Source organism: Pelodiscus sinensis, chromosome 2 (assembly GCF_049634645.1).
Source record: "Pelodiscus sinensis isolate JC-2024 chromosome 2, ASM4963464v1, whole genome shotgun sequence".
NCBI lineage: Eukaryota > Metazoa > Chordata > Testudines > Trionychidae > Pelodiscus > Pelodiscus sinensis.
In genome coordinates, this window is record NC_134712.1 from 65,333,656 (window position 1) to 65,356,725 (window position 23,070).

The 23,070-nt window shown below is 40.7% G+C and overlaps 1 protein-coding gene across 6 annotated transcripts in view; it reads right to left on the reverse strand.

Annotated features, from left to right (window-relative positions):
- Window positions 1-23,070, reverse strand: part of RP1 (RP1 axonemal microtubule associated) — a 334,459-nt gene that overhangs the window by 161,427 nt on the left and 149,962 nt on the right. For all 6 annotated transcript variants that reach the window (XM_075920698.1, XM_075920699.1, XM_075920700.1 and 3 more), the window contains one exon: window positions 4,295-4,520. In XM_075920698.1, coding sequence (XP_075776813.1) covers window positions 4,295-4,520 — 226 coding nt within the window. The remainder of the gene's footprint in view (window positions 1-4,294; window positions 4,521-23,070) is intronic.

A 23,070-nucleotide genomic window follows, 5' to 3' on the forward strand; every position in this document is an offset into this window, starting at 1 on the left:
TATCCAACCTAATCCTCCCTTGCTGCAATTTAATCTCATTGCTTCTTGTCCTAGCCCTAGAAATAAGGGAGGTTATTTCAAATTAACTCTCTAGCATAGACCTGGGCTAATTGTTTGTCTTTTCTCTCCACATACTATACGTCATCATTCCAAATGCAACAGTATTCAGAATAACTTTATCATCAACATTTCAAAATGGTCATTTCCACTAGTTTAGGATTCTAGCTAATAGCAGATGAATTTAAGATGAAGAATAACTTATATTTTTTCACTCAGTCTGCATATGAGATAAGCTTTTTCAACATTTTTTATTGTAATGACTCAAATTGCCCAAATTATTGTCAGATCAGGCTGATGATATTATTTCACATAGCAAAAATTTTACTGTCTGGCAAGTGATAAATGCAAACATTATGGCATGGAGACATTTCAGTCATGATTCCTCTTCCACTTTTTTCCAATTTCCTCTGTCATTTTATTTCCTTGATTGAACTAATATTGTAAGATATACCTGAAACATGCCAGGCAAATATTGTATGTAAAAAATATGCTGGGAATTTAAGTATTCCAGGTGTAGTCCCTAATGCAGCATGGCTACTCAGATGCATAAAGTGATTAATGTATACATGTTTGCCAGATCAGGATCATAGACTGATAGCCACTAACTGTAGCTGTGGCCACAGTACTCATTGTAACCTTAATGTTAACAATTTCCTTCGGGATAGCAGCATCACTGCTGGCAGGATTTCTGGAAATGATGATAAAGCAGTAAAAGAAAATGTCTTACTGAACTCAACTCTTGACCTCCTTGTACTGTGACACTCATTGATTGACACCTGTGGTAATTTTATTTTAGCTCATGGAAGGGATAATGCTATTCTTCATACCATAAAGGAAACCTTTCAATAAGAAAAAGTGCAGGTATTAATTTACTAAATATAGGTCAGTGGATACTTGCCTCCAATTGAATTTTTCCATGCATACTTGGAACAACTGTACTACTAAGATGGCAATATACATTTGACAGTGATAAAGTAATAACATCTGAACTTTTATTATTTTTGGTCACCTTTTGCGCCATCTTATGATGGACGTGGACCACTGACAACATTAGAATCGCAAAAAGTAAGCCATTTTTGAACTGGTATGGTAACAGACTTGACATGTTATTAGGAGACTATTCTAATGCTGCTCTCTGTAGTGGCTCGTACATTTCTCAAAACATTGTTTTCCTGCATTTCCTTTAGTCCCAAAGTGATTTTTTATAAAGTTTGAGACAAATTAGTTCAATCATTTTTGGGGTATTCAAGTATGGACAAAATAGACTTTCCCTTTTATGTTACAAAGTTTGCATTTAGATAACTTGGAAAAAAATGGCATTTCTTGTGCTGTATAGTTCTTTCAGATCAAAAGCTTAAGCTAAAAAATCAGTTCTGAAGTTAAAAAGCCATGAGTATTTGAAGTAAAATTGTGAATGCCTTCCTTCCTTTTTGCCTGCCTTCCTTCCTGCCTGCATTCTTGCCAGATTTGTCAGTCTTCAACATGCTTCACTTAAATAACTATTGAAAAATTGTTTTGAGTTTGTTTAGTGTCACCAGACACCCAGATATTAGGGGCTTTGACTTATATAGCAACTATTACTCCTCTCCCTCATTTTTATTTTTCCCACTTGCTATCTGGTCAGCCTCGTCACAATGTAATCAAACCAAGTCAAATCTGAAGAACACTGATTCGATAAGTGTAAAACAATGAACACTGGAAGTCAGCAAGACTGTCTCAAACTACAAGAAAGGAGTTCCAAGTGTAATGGGAGTGACATGAAAGAAGACATGACGAGGAGATGGAGAAGAAGATAAGAAGAGACACTCAGACATGAGGGCTGGTAGGTCAGGAAGTAGGAAAAAAATAAATCTTGAAATGAAGAAGCAAAGACAGAGTTATGCAGAACATCGAAGGGTGAGAAGTCTGAATTTGACACCAAAAATGAAGAGAAGCCAGTGAAGGCTAAGCCGGGATGAAAGCATCACTGTGAGCAGGAAGATTATTTTAGTGCCAGCATTTTCAATTGTCTGGCCTCATGTAAAGAGACAAGCAGGAAGAAAAGTTTCAAAGTCAGAAACGGAGATAAAGAAAGGAGATTTTAGAGATGTTGTAAGGAAGAACTGACAGGGACTAATAGTCTGGATTTGAAGGAAGGGATTGGGCAGGTAGAAGGTGGCAAAAGAAAGTGGAATCAAAATCAACTCCAAGGTTTCAAGTCTGTGTTGGGAGTATAATGGAGTATGGAACAGAGAAAGCCAGGAGAAGACACCATTTAACAGAGAAAAATGAGTAATAAACATCAGTGACAAAGAACATCAATAAAAATGCAATACCTCCTGAGTTTATGGTCGTAAAATATTTCTCCATTTTGTGTAATGTTTTGGGCAAATTATTATTATTTTTTAATTCAGTGAATGTAGTACTGTGAAAGGTACCAAATTGACTTGAAAGTACTGGAAACAAATAATAAACTTGCATCAAGTTGTTGTTAGGTAATATGCAGCACATTATTAGTTTTCTTGGGTAAACAACTCGCAATGTGGTTTATCCAGTTCTTGTAAGCACTTATCCTTGTAAATGGGAAATGCATAGAGACAGAGTTTCATTTTCTGATTATGGCAAAATAGAAAATCTTTGGCCAGCCCTGATGAGCTTATATTGATGTTCAATTTAAATGAACCTAAAATCAATAGTTAATTTGGAACCATAAACTTAAAAATTTATGAAATTTCTAAGCCCCATACAATGAATATTTTTACTTGCTGCAAGTATTTTAACAAAGATGGTGTCCCTGCAAAGACAACAATAGCAATAGCATTGCACCACTTTTTAACAGAGAGGAACTAATGCCCTGTTTTGAGCATAGTCTCAACTATACACAGTAAACATAATTTTCTACTACTTTGTACCTTTGTGCAGCCATTTACAACTAATTAAGGTGAGTGTACATACCACAGTGGTAGTATTTTGCGCTTCTTGGGCACAGTTGTAAATGACTGCCCAGTAAAGAATCGTACCCTAAGAGTCAAATTCATGCCCGATGCAACTCAACTAAAGTCAGGCATTACTTTTCCTATTGCATAAGTGTGAGACATTTATATCAGTATAGGTTCCCAAGAGTGATACTGTGTCTCATGCTAATACTGTTTCCAGATTACATGGGCCTCAGTTCCACCTGCTCAGTCCTAATTTATGAGCAAATCAATGAGAGTGTTGCTTAAATCACGTGTTATTCTGGGGAATGTGGAAAGAGGGGCTGAGGCTAAGGGGGACGAGTTTGCATTTCTGTACTTCCCAACCCTTTGATGGCCTAGGTGGTCATAACAGATGATTTAATAGCCCTTTATGGCTTTAAAATCTATGAAAAAAATTCTCAGTCCCTGTCTAGGTTACTTTTGGGGAAAATGACATACCCCCTACAGAGAGTTTTATCATTTGTTTGCATCTTTTGGAATTTGTCAATTGCCACTGACACTAAGTGCGCGATGACCCTTCTATACATTGAGTCACTGATTCCTTGCATTCCCACTACCCCATTTCAAATGCCATTTGCCTGAACTATACATAGATTAGCTCTAGTGTGAGCCTATGATGCCAGATCATAGCTGCCCCATCACCCTGTTAATGTCAAGGAAATTCTATAAGTGATAAATTAAATGATTTTTCTAGCTCTCTTTGCTGCTATAAAAGCCCAGAAGTTTTGTTTCTTTGTTCTTTTGCATTGTTGTACGTATTTCTGTGCTCCACTTATAAAAAGGCATGGTATCATAAAAAATGTGAATAATTTCTGATGTTCTTCCAAGGTCCATCTTAAAGTTACACAATGCAATTTTAAAGAGACTAGCTCAAATCTGGTTTGAACAACAACTGATCATTGGCCCAGATACCAAGCTGAAATTATAGAGCATTTTGTCCAATTTAGGAGTGGGCGACATCAATCTTATTTTAAGCTGTCTTGGTGTTCCCCTCATCCTCAGTCCTGTGTGCCTTTTGGTTGCTTTAAGTAGCAGCAGTCACCTGTGTTTTAGAGGGCAATTGCAGTAGCCAAGCACCACAGTGACAAGCAGACCGCATCCCTGGGTCTCAGAAAGACAAGGGTGTTTTGTGAAAACTGCCACATTGGCTCCATGTTGTCAGGGATTGTCTTGTGGCTGATTACACTGGTTTTTAGGCAGCTTTGCACTTGGGGGTGGAGGACATATGCAGCCCTAAAGATTCAATAAATGTTCCTTATAAGATAAGCAGTACATACTTGGCAAAATCTCCTTTTCAGACATTCCAATTGCTATTTCTGTCCATGTGTCTCCATCATCCTGATCTTCAGCTAGCCAGCAGTCCACAGCCAGAGAAATCTCCCGGTCAGAGGTAGAGGCTATTCTTTCAAGTCTCACCTCCTCTAGGTACCAGCTAGGATCATTTCCACTGTTGTCATGACCAATGCGGATTTTATACAGTTGCCCAAGACCTTTGAGACTGATCTGTAACAGCAAAAAATAAGGGGAATCTATTATAACATTGCCTTGTGTCAGTTCTTCATGTGCTTATAAATTACAACCGTGCTTATAAATTAAACACACAATTAATGTGTGGCACTGGATTTGTATCTTTTGGAAAATGATGCCTTAACACATATTGAATGTGACTGTTACACGTGTCAAGGAGTATCTGTGGCAATCAGGGTCCAAGAGAAGTATGGAGGGGGGGCCGAACCCCAAAGCGTAAGGAAGACCCTGATTGTTATGATGTCTAATGGCACAAGTTTATTCACTGCAGTGATGTAGGTTATTTTCGGAATGAACAAGGGCAGCAGACAATCTGGCCCATTTGAGGATTCAAACTCTTTCAAAATAAAACAATATAAATATTTAAATAAAATGGCATTTTCCTATCACTGCTGCATCAGAAGGTACATTTTGCCAAGCACTTTGTAGGCAGGGCACTTTTAACTATTTCTACAACACATCAGTCTTCAATGGACTGACCATTTTATCTTAATATTTTATTTTTATGTGCATCGGTGCGAAGGGTTAGCTGTTTCTCAAAGTGCTGACACCCACACTGTAGTGAATTTAAATGGTAAAAAGACAACCATTATGCCTCACAGAATATTGCAATATTGAAATTAGAGCCACTTTGTCTGGGGCTGCAGGATAAGTTTGCTGAGCTACGCAGAAGGCCGCAACCAAAACATAAAAAGCAGGATTAAGCACTCTCATATCTTCCATGATGGCTTTGACAGCTGTTGATACGAACAAAACTCACAGGCCTGTTCCTACACTAGATGAAGAAAGTCAGTTTAAGTTACGCAACTGCAGCTACATAAAATGTGTAGCTGGAGTCGGTTTAACGTAAGCTGAACCGTGGCAGCATTTACACTGCTCCCATCAGCTTCTCTTGCTCGTCACAAAAGGAGGAGTACTGAACACCGCTGGGAGCTATCCTCAGTGTTCGATTTATGGGTCTATACTAGAACCACTAAATTGAACCAGAACATCGACCTCCAGAGCATCGATCTTCCGGTAAGTATAGTCTGACAGAAGAATACTTGATTTTCTTTCCCCATCATACCAAACTGATAGGCTGTGTCTAGACTGGCCAGTTTTACTGGAAAATCAGCCGCTTTTCCGGAAAAACTTACCAGCTGTCTACACTGGCCGCTTGAATTTCCGCAAAAGCACTGACTTCCTACTGTAAGAAATCCGTGCTTCTTGCAGAAATACTATTCTGCTCCCATTCAGGCAAAAGTCCCTTTTGCACAAAGCTTTTGTGCAAAAGGGCCAGTGTAGACAGCTGAGATTTGTTTTCTGCAAAAAAGCCCCGATTGCGAAAATGGTGATTGGGGCTTTTATGTGGAAAAGCGCGTTTAGATTGGCATGGACGATTTTCCGCAAAAAGTGCTTTTGCGGAAAAGCATTCATGCCAATCTAGACGCTCTGTTCCGAAAATGCTTTCAACAGAAAACTTTTCCATTAAAAGCATTTCCGGAAAATCATGCCAATCTAGACACAGCCAGTTAAGATAAACAGTCAGCATCACTTAATGAAGAGGACCAGTGTTCCCTATAACTTAAGTGCTTTGGTGGCTACCCAGGAGAGATTCAAATGCTGCTCACATGATTAGCACAGAACCAACGGTGCCCACAGCCAGCAACTGGTGTAGCTATTGGTGATGCATATCTACACATGCATTGGTGCACATCACAAAGATTATTCCAAACATTGATGAAGACTATGTTTTTTCTTAAATGTGCAGCAGAAGGCTGTGTAATGGTTCACCACCCCAGCATTCCTGGAAACATAATTAGTGCACAGGAGCACAATGGCATTTTTGCCACTTCATCATCTCTTCACAGGATGAAAGCTGTACCTCCTCCCTATATAGGGCCAACTTTGTAGATCTGGGCAGAGTAGGGTCAGCTCCCTTTCACTCTCCTTGAGACTTTGCAGTGTCAGTGACTTAGGCTGACATATCTTGGTGCTTCCTGGGCACAAGGACTACAATTATGCCTGGTCATAGAGCTCAGGGGCTCAAGGACTGTGGAAATATTCCTGAATCTTCTTTTTCCTCTCTTGTATTACAGAACTGATTCAGGCACCATTAAAGACTTCTATGACACTCCAAGACTTCTATCACACTCCAACATGTATGAGAATGGCGTTATGCAGGACACTAAATCTATACATACGGCTGAAGTTAGCAGTGTGCTGTAGCATTTTATGTTAAAGCAAAGGTGTTAGCTGCAGCAGAGAGCTACAGCTTTTGAAAGTGGGTAGCCAAACCTGGCACAGATATGTGATATGGTGCGGATACTCAGAGCCATTCGATGTCAGCAGGCAAAGATCAATCTGACACAAAGGAAGTGCGGGCAATGCCAAGACATAAGGTGAGCTGGGTCTAACAAGATTGCAAACTTGTCATCCAGTCTCTAACACTGAGCCCCCTAAGACAAGTATGTCACAGGTGAGGGAGTATTATATTCATATTTAACAAAGTGTCTGAGCTCTGACATTTTGTGGTGAAGTATTTGCATTGCATTATTTGTCAGGGGGCGATCTGGCACTTTTAAGACCATTTTAAGCCCAGGGCAATGCCTGTTTTCTGAGGTGCAGTATTGTTACAGGGAATACAACAGGCTCAACCCTACAGCTCCTGTACCACGCTTGAACTTTTGGCTTCCCTCCTGCATCAAGCTCTGAGGCAGGTGCTAGCTCCATCTCTAAACAGGACACTCCCATGACTCCTATTCTCCTCACTGAAGGTGCCTCTGATACCAAATCACTAAAAAACCCATCAGCAAAATGTTTTTTGAAACCACTGAGACTGTAAACTGACTGAACCAATTGGAACTGTTATGGATAAAGTGTGCAATAGCAATTCTTGCTGTCTTTCTGAAGGGCCAGAGAACAATGAAGCTAGGCCTTTGTTACTGATTTTCAGCTTTATGTATAGCAAGCAATATTCATATCCCAGAATCAATTAACAAAAGACTTGATTTAACAAAGGCAAGCTTTACCTGGGAGACAGAGTTCCAAACTGGACCACTGTGGGGAGCTGTACATGGAGATTCCATTTGGGCAGACCAATAGCACAATGGAGAGGGTGGACTGCAGAGAATCGGTTGGGATAAGGCAGGAAAGCTGACCAAGGAAAGAAAAAGCCCACGAGAAACAGAGACTGGTAAGGGAGCAAGGATATGATGGGGCCTGCATCTTGGTGGGAGGGACTGGTGACTCTTTCCCATTATTGAATAAGTGTCTGAACAGTCAGACAAGCATGAAGAAAAAGTGATTCAAGGGAAATCAAGGCTGGGAAGAACTTTGTGCAGGAAGGGGTCCAGGACTGTCAAAACCATGAAGAGACGGTCACTGAAGTGACTGTTTCAGTCTGATCCCACTATAGTTCTGTTTAGCTTCTCAAATGAACATTTCTGTGGATGTGTTTTGGAATTAGGGGTGCTGCTGTAGACTGATTTCTGTCATAAATAGGGTTTACAATTTCTTTCAATGACTTTCAGCATCTCCAAATTGTTCCTGCCCTGTGGTTTCTGTGCTCTCAGGTCTCCCTGACATTCAGAGTGCAACCTAAATGGGCACAACTTCACTGAAGTCAAATTACATCCATGCATGCCAATCATGAATTTGACCTACAGAGTTAAAAAGCTGACAAATGCATTTGACATGACAAAACAGCACAGGTAATTTCAATTCAGCCTGTTCAGAAAGGACTGGAGGTGTTGGATTGTTTGCATGCCACACAGCTTGTTTCTAAAATCAAGTTTCTTAAATTCACAGGTTTGTTAAAGAGTAAAATTCATGTAAAATTACAGAGCATTATCACTTTAAAATATGCTTAATATTCTGTCCACATTCAGTGAGTAGATTATTAAAGCACATTGTTGTGCGAAGAAATTCATGTTCATTTTTTGCTGAAAATAAAGGCAGAAATGCTAATGACAAACAGCAAATCAGGTGTGTGTGATGTTTTGAAAGGACATACAAAAACTACACAAGTTTAGTCCATCTGTTGTAGTTTGGGGTGAGATTGATTTATCTTGCTGTCAGATCAGATCTTACATTGGTCTCACAGCAGTACTTGCTAAAATGTTACTGTTTACTAACTGGAATGCTGTCAAACATATGTCAGATTTTAGCTCTTACGGAGCAATGCAGATGAAATGTTCTCACAATCACACAGTACAGCTAACCACTTTTTCCTCCATCTTAAGCACTGCATCTTGAAGTTGCTCCTTCATTTCCAGGGTTGGCCAAATCATCTTGAACTATGGTATAAATCAAATGCAAGCTGGCATTTGCAAATCACTTCCATGCCCAGAACATTTTGCAAGTTGTTGTAGAGCAAAGTTGACTTGTTTCCCTAGTAACTGAAATGTTCATACAAACTCTTTCTAGTCTCTTTTTGTTATGGTACGATGGCTGTAAAAGTAACAGTCAGTTTTATGTGAAGCTTGTCTTTTTGTTTTGGCTACAAGAAAGTGTCTCAAGGAGCAGGTGGATCTAACGGTTGAAGCTGAAAACTGGGAGATAGACACTCAGGATTATATTTCTAGCTCTGATCCAGACTTTCTAAGCATCTTTCTACAAACCTTTGTTCCAACTGAACAACCAAGATAATTTACCATCTCACAAAGATACTGTGACACTTCCGTCATTCACTTTGAGATTCTCAGGTGAAATGCACAATGCAAGCGCAAGGTATTCTTATCTGTTACTATTAAATATGTAACTTGTTTGATTTTCACTGGGACCAAGTCTGATTTTCACATACTGTGAATGACAGAATAGGAATAATGGTCGCTCTGCCATTTGACTTCTGCAAAGTGAGTTGTTATTGCTCAAGGATAATGTGCCTTCATTTAAAGATTTCTAGGTTTCCTGAGACATGTAGACAAAACTCCTATTGACATTAGTGGGAGTGTTGTGAGCACAGTAAATTAAAACAGGCCTTTATTAACCTGTAACGAACAGTACAGATAGTGTTATGTAAATCCCGTAAAGGAGAGAGTCTATTTAGTAAACATATTCCCCACACAGCACATTATTCATCTGTAGAAGTCAACCAAACTTTCTAAGAAATGAAGATGACAAGTAGGATGAAGAGGTGACTTTGGAGTATTTGAATATTCAGAAAAGTTTAGGCATAACAGGACTGGTACACGCCTGACATGTGGTGATTTAGGCAGTAAGGTTGGCAAGTGATTGAGCTATTAGAACTTTTCACCCAAAAGGCAAGCCAAAGTATTAGAACGGTTCAAATGCCACTTGAATAAACAACTCTAAGGCTGTGTCTACACTGGCATGAATTTCCGGAACTGCTTAAAATGGAATACTATTCCGTTTTCAGTTTTTCCGGAAAAGGAGCGTCTGCATTGGCAGGCCAATGTAGACACGCTTTTCCGGAAAAGAGCCCCGATCGCCATTTTCGCGATCAGGGCTTTTTTTCGGAAAAGACTACTGGGCTGTCTACACTGGCCCTTTTCCGGAACAGTGTTCTGGAATAAGGACTTATGCCCGAGCGGGAGAAGAATAGTTTTTTCGGAATAGCGGCTGATTTTGTACAGTAGAGCGTCGTTGCTTTTCCGGAAATTCAAGGGCCAGTGTAGACAGCTCGCAGCTTATTCCGGAAAAGCGGCTGATTTTCCGGAATAAGTGGCCCAGTGTAGACACAGCCTAAGTCTTTTTGCAAGCCCTTTTTTCCTGTGAGATCTCCAGTTAGGATTCCAGTAGAGTTTGGAAAGGTGTCAGGAAGTTTAAACTTATGCAGCTAATGCTTTTGCAAGACATACCATCAGCCCATTCCCACATTAACAATATCACTGTCAGTGCAATGATAATAGAAATCCATTCTCTTTACATTATTTTCTTTGGCATTCCATGTAATAAGTGTATTTACTCATCTCAGTTTCAACACTCATTAAATTAGTACAGCTATGCATGGAAATGACAAAACAATACTTCTGCTCACTTCAAAAATGGCCAAATTTTCAAATATAGGTTCCATGTGCATTTGGCTAATGCATATGTGCAAATGCATAATCTCTGCATACATATTTCTTCTTTGTTCCACACAAACACATTCCATACATTTCTTGTGCAAGCAACTTTTAGTTCCCTTGGTCCAAATTCTGTTCCCAGTGGAGCCAATGGAAGCATTGCCATTGATTCTGCATGAGCAGCTTTGGCCCTATATTTTTGACGGTGACACTCAATGCGATTGCCTATACCTAAAAACTGGACTCTAACCCTTACCCGAGACCATACTTTATGAATAAAGGTTATCTTAACAGGATACCAGGGTGTTATTTATCAAATGTTATACCTCTTACATTTTAAAATTATCTATATAGTTACTGGGACACAAGCAGTTTTCTCACTGAAGTCACTTGGACCTGTTCTCATGTAGCTGAGAGCAAAACTGATTGCCTAACATTTAGGCAAGTGAAAGCAAAATTAACCAATTCACATTTCAAAAATAATTTGTTCAGTAGCACAGTACTACAATGTATGGATGGACAGACAGTGTATGTGAAGAATCCTTTGGGACAGAAGAACCATATTCAACGTTTTAGAGCTACTCTCTGGTGGGGAGGATAAAACTAAAGCCATGTCTCTACTTAGTGGAGGATCGACGCTGGCGATCTATCTTCCGGGGTTTGATTTAGTGGATCTAATAATGACCCACTAAATTGAATGCAGAAGGCACCCCCATTGGTGCCAGTTGATGGGAGCATTTCCTCCCATTGACTTCACACTGTGGAGACAGTGCCAAGCTCAAATGAAGGTATATTGACTCAAGCTATGTTATTTATGTAGTTGTAGTCTTAAGCCAACTTTCTCTCCTCCCCCTTTGCAGTGTAGACTTGGCATAAGTCACTATGTCCTTGCCTTACAAAAAGTTCTCTTAATTAAATATGGGCACTTTGCAAAGGGCTAGCACAGAACAACATTCAGATGAGTCAACACTCCAGGATAAACTCATCCCTGATGCAATTCCACTGAAGTCCCAATGCCTAACACAAATGATAGAGACTATGCTTGACAGGTAGCTTACAAATTTCCCATAATGCCACATCATTAAAAGAATGTGGCTGGATTCCCAAAAGTAAAGGAAATCATTCACTGTGCTAATTTACCTTCTGTGGCACCTGCAGATAATGAAGAAATCTATGAGACTAGAAAATGTTTCCACATTGTGAGCATGCAGCTGGTATGCAATGCCAGAAATATTGCAACTAGTGTACCAGCAGAGTACCCTGGATCCAGGCCTAGTACTTATATTTTCCATATAGAATCACATGACTGGAAGGGACCTCAAGAGAGCATCCAGTTCAGTCCTCTGCCATCACAGCAGGTCCAAGCACCATCTAGACCATCCCTGACCAGTGTATGTCTCACCTGCTCTTAAATGTCTCCAATGATGGAAATTCCCCACTCTCCATAGGCAGTTTATTCCATTGGTTAACCACCATGACAGTTACAAAGTTTTTTTCTACGGTCCAATCTAACCCCCCTTGCATGAACAAAATTCAGCTAGAGTCTTCAATTGTGACTAATAAACTTGGCTTCGATACACATCAGTCTTAGAATTAGGACATGTTGCAGGAACTCCCACAGAGAGTCAGAGGTCTCTGAACAGAAGACAATGTGGACATATAAAGAATGGACTAAATCATCACAAAATTTTCCCATGTTCATACAAATCTCATTTCTAAAATTAGGCCAGGTAGGAGATATTTAGAATAACTGTGACCATACAGCAGTAGCATATTTAACCATTGTCTAGCTTCTTCTTGCGGCATTCCCACTCTCCAGCCAGCCTGCCATTAATCCAAAAGAACTTCAATTCACTTGCTCTCTGTATAGGCTATTGGCATCCAGATCTCCATCCAACAGAAACGGACAGACACTATCTGTTATCCAACAAACTAGAAAGGGTGTATCTCTAGTGCCTGCTGCACATTGGCTATAGCCAGGACAGGCATGTTGATTCCTAAGTACAGCCAACAGCAGAATGCTGCCTCAGGAATGACACTATTGGAAATACTGTTTTGATTTTAAACTATGATGAGTCATGCTGATATTGAAGAGGACACCCAGGGAATTAATTTGTTATCCAATACAATGATATTGGTTATTGAGCACACACTCCGTACCAGCATACTAGATATGGTGGTGTTCCCCTTATGGCTTAGTTTTGGGAATGCTGAGAAGTAGAGGTCCCAGGTGGGCCTGGAAGTCTTCAGATGAAACAGGTGTACTGAAAGGAGTATGTGACCAGGAAGGGGACTAAAGGATCATGAGGTGATTATGGAAGAAGTAACTGAAAGTCAATATGTTGGCTTTAGCCCAATGAAAGTCAACAGTAGGTTTGGGGCTCTCCACAGTGGCTATACAGGCAACCTATGAACATTGCCTTGGGGAACTTAGCAGGAAGAGCAGAAAGGATAGATTGCAAAGATGCCTAGAAGGGGTCAGGCCTTTTAGGATACCACATCAGCATATATGAATATTCCACAACCATGTGAATGGACAAGATCATCTTGTGGCTCAAGAACAGCTGGCTGAAGCTCACTGTGAGTTAAATATGCTTTTGTCACCTCCCATTTTGACTACAGAAATGCAATATACCTGAACATGAAGCCATCAGCCTTAGGAAACACCAGCTATCATAGAACACTGCAGTGCCTCTCCTCCGTAGCAAATACTATCACAAATACATCAAGCCTGTTTTCTACTCTGTGGTGGAATGCTAAACTGTATCAGAATGTGTGTAACATACCTTACCTGGGTTGGTTAACAGCCATACCTGCTAGCGTATTAAAGTGTCACATATCTCATATCTGTCTCCATGATGGAAGCTGGGTAGCCAATCCAAATCTGGCATAGAAGCTTGATCTGCTACTAGAAGCCCTGCAATCTACCCAGTGTAAGGACTCTGATGTGATGTCAGAAGTAAAAGGCAGCCTAACTAGTGTCAGAGAACAGAAATGGAACAGAGCAGCAACAAAGGTTGCAAACTGAAGAAGAAGAAAAAAGTAACAAAGGTTGCAGAACTGATCTCATCAACATGCCCCTCTTCAATGTTCCTGAGACCTTCACTTTGACAGACCTTCAGAATGGACAGACTAGCAATAGGATTTTAAAAGAAGTTTGCATTTCCACTGAATTCTATTGGGAAACTGCAGAAACACAACTGTTGAATTTAATTTTCATGCTGGGGAAAGCAGGTAGAGCATATTGTTAAATCCTTTGCCTTTACCACCAGCTACTGCAAAGACGACTTTTGAGGCGTTCTGGCTATGTTTAATATATACTTCATTCCTCAGAGAAATGTGGTTTATGAAAGGGCACATTTTCATAGAGAATTCAAGAATGAGGGGAATCTATTGAAGTTTTCATAAGAAATGTGATTTGGGGACTAACATACGGAAACACAAGAGCAAGACTGGTTATTGAGCTTACAGACAAAAATCTTTCAAAGCAGCTAAAACAGATTTAGCCCAACACACAGTTACCCAGATAACAAGACAGACTGAGCTAATGAAGCAGGAAACGAAAAGGCCATAGCAACTTGAAAACCCTGAAAAAAATAGAAAATAGCTTAGACACAGTAACAGACACAGCATATAATAATCCCCATGAGGCACTGAGGTACAAGTCTCAGGATAACTGCAAAATCTTTCAGACTAAATTCACAAGAAGTGAAAAAATTCATAGGCCAAGAGATGAGTATCGAGCAAAGGTTCAAGTAGTAGTAAATGCACAAAATATGGACATTTTGCAGCTGCTTGTCACACTAAAACAGTCAGGTTACTGACTACTGCAGACAGTCAACAACCATTGTTTCTGGGATCTATCACATGGAGTGACAAAACCTGCCTGCAGAGTTAAATTAAATATTCATGGAAAGTCTATTGACTTTAAAATTTACTCTGGAGCTGACAGTCAGATCAGAACTGACATATATCACCTTCAATCCCTCCCAGATCTGAAGTCACCCAACAGAGTCCTGAGTATCCCTGGAAGTATTCTAATTGCATGAGTCAATTCACTACAGAAAATACTTACAAAGACAAAAGCTTTGCATTCAGAGTGTATGTGATCAAAACCCAACAATAATTCCAGACACATAGTAGCCATGTCTGGCCTAGAGAGGCTAGTGGAAGAAATCAAACAAAATATTTGGTAACATTGGACTTTTTAAAAGGTGATACAGTACAAATAACCTTAACAAGCAATGCTGAACCAAATAGAATATATATACCTCATAAGATTCTGATCCCTTTGCTTCATAAAGTAGATACTGAGTTCAAGAATAAGGAACAGATTGGCATAATTGAGAAACTCTTTCAACCAACAACTTGGTACTGGTTATAAAGAGCAATGGAAAAATAGAAATCAGTATGGATCTTAAAAGACATAGTGAAGCAGTTATGAGAGAAAAATATATCTTCCCAACACTGAATGATGTCCTCCCCAGCATAAAAGGAGCTACAGTATACTCCATGCTGCATGCCTACGATGGCATGTAGCTCCTAGCAGCAGATATTGCCAATGCCTGGTGATGAGACACTAAATGAGGAGGGCTCCGTGTTACTACAGAGAAATCTTTCCCAGGCCTCTAGCAGTTATGACTTCTCCTCATACTCAGGGTCTAAGAGATCATCATATTTGGAGTCAGGAAGGAAATTTCTTCCAAGTCAGACTGGCAGAGTCCTTGAAGTTGGGGTGGGTGTTTTGGGGGGTTTTGGTCTTCCTCTGCAGCATGGGCCATGAGTCACTTAGGGTGTGTCTAGACTACAGGGTTTTGTTGTCAAAAGTGGACTTTTGTCAACAAAACTAAACCTGTGTCTACACTACCGCTGAGTTCTGTCGACAGAACATCGACAGAACTCAGCAGTTTTGTCAACGCTGGTAAACCTCATTTTACGAGGAATAACACCTTTTGTCGACAGAGTTCTGTCAACACAAGGCGTTATTGCATCTAAACTGTCCTTTGCGTCTACACTGCCATGTCGACAAAGCAGCTTGCTTTGTCAACAGAACTGAATGTAGTCTAGACGCTCTTTGTCGACAGAAGCTTTGTCGACAGTATCTGTCGACAAAACTTCTGTCGACAAAACCCTGTAGTCTAGACGTACCCTTACAGATTTAAACTAGTGTAAAGTCTCTTTACCTTGAAGTCTTTAAATCATGATTTGAGGACTTCAGTAACTCAGCCAGGGGTTATGGGTCTTTTACAAGAATGGGAGGATGAAGTTGTGGCCTGAAATGTACAAGAAGTCAGACGAGATGGTCATGATAGTCCCTTCTGCCCTTAAAGTCTCTGAGATTTCTTGGAGACTAGTCCAAGACATATGGAATGAACACTCATAGGAACTAAGGACCCTGACAAAACCTCACCACTTTCCACTCCAAGGACAAGGTGCACTCCTTCAAACTTGCTTTCTCTAATGTAAAACAGAGCAGCATGTATGTTTAAAAGAAACAATCCTACCAAACCAAAACACTGCACATACTATTCTTCCCTAGGGAGAGAAGGAGAGAGAGAACAAAACCACACATGACAGATGTTAGTAATGTCAATTAACACACTACTGGAAGGCACTCAGATACTACAGTGATGGAGCAATATGAATAGACTATAAGAGAAAGTTATCTAGGGAGCACAAAAAGCCATTGCAGCCTTCGGGTCTCAGCTAGCACCCAGAGGACAAGGAAGGCCTTTGTTACCCTTCAGTGCCACCTGAAGCCCTGGATAGACAGAAAGAGGATTTGGCCTTGAAAAGGGTACCACAGAGTTAGAGAGCATGAAGAGGATTGGAAAAGAACTGTCCAGGAAGTTTGTCCAGGGGCCTGAAACCATCACTGAGCCTGGGGAAGGAGATGTGATCCAGCAAGGGGCAGGAAGAAGACTATTTAGTTGTTACTGAGGTCTGGCTGGGGAGAGAAACTTGAAATCCAGCATTTGCAAGTTGCCACACTAGCAAAGGAAAGCTGAAACTCAATCCGGAAACTAGTCTACAGGAGAAACTGAAGCACAGCAGTTTCATGCTAGAGCATGGCTGACTGTCACCACCTGTATTCAATCATTTCCTGTACTGAGGATAAATTAAGTTTTCTTTTTCTCCAGAGACGTCATAGAGGTTGATGTGAAGCCTTCTTAATACTTTTTTCTCTGATTCTTGGAGCTGATTAAACTATGCTTGGTCTAGGACTCAACTAACAAAATGAACTTGAGATGTTGAGAACAAAATTAATCAAGCAACCAGTGGACGTGAAGAGAAGACATTCTTTAATTGCCACACACCAGTGGTAGGAGTCTAGGTAACAAAAGAGAAGAAATGAAATTGCTTGTTTAAGAGCACAAATTCGATCTAGTTTGGTGTTATGGAAACCTGAGAGGGGTCATTTGCATAACTGTGATGTTAAAATCAGTGGTTACAACTATTTAGGAAGGACTGAATAGTCAGAGGGGGAGGTAGAGTGGCACTCAATGTTGAAAATAGCTTTACTTGTTTCCAAGTCACTGATAATTTGGAAGAAGAGTATCCTGAATACTTTTGGATCATTATCCTAAAATTAAAGCACAAGTTTGGGTGCAAGCAAGTGGCCCCCTGCTAAGTGCCCCATCATCTCAGGGCAGCCTTGCAAGTGTCCTTTTGCCTCAGTTTTTCTCTGGAGTCTCCAGTAACCTTATGCAAGCATCTCCTCAAATGTATCAAGATGATTTATTCACCAAACACAGTGCAGATAGTCCATAACAAAAATCCCTCTGACTCATGCAACAGTCTGTAAACATCTAGCTTTGTTCTCACTATACCTCAATGTCATCTGCCACGCTTCCTTTGCTCTGCCAGGACAGCTGCCACTTCCTTCCGGGGCACAAACCTGCTCTTCCCAGGGGGAACTGCCACAGCCTCTCTACTGGCAGCACCCTTGCCAAAGGAGCATCACTCATTCCTCCAGGTCCTCTCATTGTTTCTCCAAGTCCAGCCCTCCAGTAAAGAGGCATCAGTGGTTTAATCCCTTGGCTGCTTCCCCTTCCTTTATCCCTCTTTGGCCCTTAGCTCTAGTTTTCCAGCTTAGAGCCAGCAGGTATCACCGCTCTGTGCTGCTTCTCCTGACTGCAGATCTCTCCCAGGAAAAACCTTCCATCTCTGGCAGTTCTCCTCTCTGATTCAGTCTGTTGTGACTCCTTATGTCTCCTTCTCATCAGGCCTTGATGGTGCTCTGCCCCTCTTGATTAGTCTTAATTGAATAGGAGAGTTGAGTCCAATTTCATCGATTGAGCCAACTGCCTGGCTACATGGGGTATTAGTTTGTGTCTCCTACTGTAGAGAGCACCAAATGACACTACAAAACAAAATGACCAGCTCTTAATGCACCTATCCATAGTGTATAGAATAATAATGTGTGTCATCATGAGCCACTTCAATTGAGTAATGTACCGTGAAGGTCTCATGCTGCCAATATTAAAACATTCTCGGAATTTCTGAATTTCTAAATTCTGTAGATAATAATTTCATAATAAAAAATTGTGCATTCTACAAGTGGGTATGCCTTATTAGGTCGACGAGTCTGATATCGATCCTGGGCAAGATAATGTGACAGCTGATATGGGATTCGGTTAATAAAGAATTAAAAGAGGGTAATATAATTAATGCCAATCAACATAGGTTTATGGGAAATAGCTTAAATCAAACTAATTTGATATATTGTTATGATGAGATTGTACAATCCAATGGCTGGAAATTGAAGCTAGACACATTCAGGTAAACAAGGCAAAAAATTTAAGATCTTTGCAGTCCACTCCACTTCCTACAGTTCCTATTGGCTGTAAATGGTGAACCACGGCCACTAGGAGCTGCAGGGGATCATGCCAGTGGATGGTTAACGTCAGCAAAATGTCTGGCAGCCTGCCAGTGGGTAACCCTGACAGGCCAAGAACCAAAGGTTGCTGACCCCTGGACTAGATGGTCACAATCACTCCTTCCAGCCTTGCAATCTCTGAAACCTTAATTAGAGGAGGTGGCTTTATGCCACCTTTACATCCCCAATTTTGGCTGGAGTAGATTTCAGCTGTCTACCCTTGGTGGAGCCTCAGGGATGCCCTAAATTGTATCAAATTGTCTTGGGACTGTGACAAAGTCCCTTGTTAGCTCCCTGGGGGTTCTGTGCTTCTTGGTGGTTACTTGTGCACCTCAGAGACTCATGGAGCCCCCTTCATTGCCCTGGGACTTCCCTAGAGGCAATGGTCCCTGCTTACCGAGTCATTTTCATCACAGGCCAGTCCGCGGGGCGGGGCTCGGCTCAGCTCTGCACTGTACACCTTCCAAAACTCTCCCTCCTGCTGTCTGGGAGGAATCCTTTTATAGGGACCTGGAGGCCTTAATTGGCAACAGGTGCTTAATTAACCCCCTGTTGTAGGCTGACTCCTAATTAGGCCTCTATTTTCTACCCTGGTTGCTGGGCTGTGTTCAGGTAAGGCTAACTGGGAACAAAAAGGCATTAACCCGCCTCCCAATATGGTTGCCTTCTATAAGAGCTTTACAGTTTGCAGGCTATGGTCTGTCACAGGACCTAATGTGTCATTTTGGCAACCAAGCATAGCTGGGTAGGATCACTTGATATTTTGATACAGTAACTTCACACTAAGAATATAGTCATTAAATATTATGCTCAAGTGTTGCTGCAAGTATTGGGAAAGACCCCACAGCAGATATGTGCTTACTGATAAAAATCAGACACTTTGCCACACTAGACTGTGACAGTATTTCAAATAGGTCCTTCAGAGAAAATCAAAGGACTCTGCAAATAGAGAGACATGCAGTGCTGTCAGTGGCGGGGGAGGGAGGGGACATACCACAAAATTCACATCAGGATTTGATCCAGATGTCCCAGTTCTCTTCCCAAATTCTGAGAGGTTTTTGATACAGGCATTCAAAACAGAGTCCCTAGTTGTAAGTACAAAGCCACAGGTTTTAAGTCACCAAAATTCATGCATTCTCATTTATATTAATCCTTATTGTTTTTATGTTAATAATGTGCCCAGCACCATAAAAGCTGATGCTGCCCCAAAGAGCTTGCCATCTAATATGCTGACATAAGAGGCCTGAGGATATCCTTCGTAGGCACGAGCTAGGTTCTGCCATGGTTAGCAACATTTAGCAGTACTTTATTATGTGAGCAGACCTATTGGGCTAGCTGCTTTAACGCCACTGAAGTTATTATTGCCAACTGTGGCAGACACTGGCTTTAACCCTGTGAGCTTGTTCCATGGTGAAGTTACAAAACCTAACATAAGAAAGATAACACCTCATGTTCCTCTGGCCATTTCTCTTTGGAAGGGGAAAGAGAACAGGGTTATTGCCATAACCAAATGCCAGAAGAAATTACAGAGGAGATTTTTTCCCCCAGCAGAACATGAGGAAACATCATCATATATCACTGGGCTAGCTCTTAAATATAATTTACAATTCTACAAAAATTTAATTGCTCAAGACATTGCCAGGATCAGTATTTTGGAAACCAGTTTGGATACTGTGGAGGCAACAGAAGTGAACAGGGGAAACCAGATTAAAATTTTGAAACAAGCTGTAGCCCCTTGGCAGAGCAACATTCTTTATTAGAGGAAAATGTGATTCTCCACAGAATAATCATTCCCTGAAAATCATGCATGAATAATACCAATGGCAGACAAAATATCCCCAAGTAGTAGTATAGCCTCTTTCAGCCCATAGGGAAATTATCAGAACCACTCAAGGAAAACCTATTCTTGTAGAATGAGCATACCAGGTAGGGCAGATATTGCAACAGTAAATCTTTCCATTGGCCTATGCTTGGAAAGAAAAGCACTAGGCAGCTACCTTCAATGCAATGCAGTCAGCAAACAGATACCTTGTGAATCCAGATCCTCAGACTTCTGCCAGAAACAACGATGGTCCCCATCACAGACAATAAACAACCTCCACTACAGCTACAATTAAAAAGTTAACACCATAGTGCAAGATCGTTGCCATACTTTATATCTGTAAAATGTAATGCACATCCCCAACCGCAATCACTGTTAGAGCTGGGCAGGAAATATTTTTCCATCCCATGAATATTTTCTAACGTTCAAAATTTCCTCTCATCTTCAATCAGGATGAAAACTAAAAAAATCTCAAAAATATTCATGAACTGTTCTACTCACACTAGGGTAAATCAGAGACAGGTGGAGCTGCCCCACCATGCAAAGCCTGTGTAAGTGGCAACACAATTAGGCCTCATAGAAATCAATAAAACCTTGATAACAGATTTCTTGGAAAAGATTTTGATATTAGTTACCCTTGAACTTCAATTCCCTTCTTTTTTCATGTTTGCTTTCTTTGATATTCTTGAATACTTTCTGTGATAGCTTTGGAGACAATGTTCAGATACTTCACAAATTACCTTTGTGTATTTGAAGTTAATGTTGCTATCTGAGAGCTTATTATAATTTTGATTTTTGTGAAGATTGTTCTTTTCTATTTCAGAGTCTAGCTCAGCTTTTGTATTTTATTTCATATTTTTCTGTCTCTGAGACTTGCAGCCAGTTTCCCTGACACACCTTTAAGTAGCAACTGTGACCAAGGGATGTTAGAAAATAGATATTATTTTATTGTCCTTTGGCATGACATGTGTGTATTTTGTTTTTCCATTAAGTGTAATGATTAATTCTTACAGTTTTCGGTAAAAATCAGCAACACAGTCTATCAAAAAACCCAAAACAAAACAAAACAAAAAAACCACACAACAGCCCTAAAACAGACATCCATGCTATATAAGTTCAGCTGGAAGTCAAATGGCTTTTACACACTACATATAGCACTACCTACACATGAAACTCTGTCCCCACGGAAGTTCACAGAAGTTCTGTCATTGACTTCAGTAGGGCCAGGATGCCCTCCATGATATTTAGTGGATGAAACAGCCAATATGTAAGAAACAGCAGTTTGTAATATCTTAGTTTCCAACAACTCCACAGCATTTTGTGCTATTAACATCTAACACTAAAATATTACCAAATGTTCTTAGGATACAGCACTGTAGATGGATGCCTTGCAATACTGAAGAATATTCACACAGTGGAAAACATTTTTGGAGAGCATGGTTTTCTGTCTTGTAGATTATTAAAAATCAATTAGTTTATTAAACCACTCATTTAACATTATGAAAGAAATCATTTTAAGGAAAAGGATGCTGCTTACATGTATCTGCTCTCATTATCTTCACCATGATCTGTCAGTAGCAGTTGAACATGATAATTAGATAAATGCTAATGAAAAGGTGAACTGTATCTGGCCAGCCTGGAGGTTTCTCTCTTTTGGGTGAATTCCAGGTTGAAAATAGGGTCAAAGCTTCCCCAAGTGTCACTAAATTGTAAAAGGCCTGGTTCCTACCCACACATCCCTCTACACACTTCGATTTTAAAATGGGCATAATTTTTATATCCTTTGTTTAATTGGGGATCTGGCCCTTATCACCAACAGGTCTAGTGGTTCAGGTACCAGGTCTTGCTGAGTTGCATGGAGGAACAAGGTGAGACCTGAACATGAGAGGGAGTAATACTCCATTCCTTAAGAAGAGAGAGAAGTACAGGTTAATGAGCTGGTCACGACCCTCTGATATACTGAGTGGACAGCTGTTGGCTAATGGCATTAACCAAAGTGTTACAAAACTTCTGCAAGCGTTCATTTAAGGGATGAGAATCATAGAATTATAGAGCTGGAAGAGACCTTAGAAGGCCATCAAGTCCAGCCCCCTGCCCAAGGAAGGACCAATCCCAATTAAATCAACCCAGCCAGGGCTTTGTCAAGCCAGGACTTAAATGCCTCTAGGGATGGAGACTCCACTACTTCCCTAGGTAACCCATTCCAGTGCTTCACCACCCTCCTAGTGAAATAGTTTTTCCTAATATCCAACCTGGACCTCTCCCACAGCAACCTGAGACCATTGTTCCTTGTTCTGCCATCCATCACCACTGAGAACAGCCTTTCTCCAGCCTCTTTGGAACCTCCCTTCAGGAAGTTGAAGGCTGCTGTCAAATCCCCTCTCACTCTTCTCTTCAGCAGACTAAATAGACCCAACTCCCTCCGCCTCTCCACATAGGTCATATGCTCCAGCCCCCTAATCATTTTGGTCACCCTCCGTTGGACCCTCTCCAATGCATCCACATCCTTCCTGTAATTGGGGGCCCAGTTAATATACAAGATGATATTTTAATTTAACTGAACTTGATCACTTGTTCTGACTCAGGGGTACAGGCTGCACCATCTTTACCCATATGCAGAATTTGCAACTGAATAGGGCGCCTGAATATTTGGGGCACCACTGGGTCTTAATGTCCACCCACCCACATCTTCCTAGCCCTGTTCTGCAGCTCTGCTTCCTCCAGAGGGTATCTAGTTAACTTAAATGTGAAAAAGCCCGCCAGACCTATTAGCAGAACACTGAACCTGTGAAAGAGCCATTCAAGTGGTAATGAAGC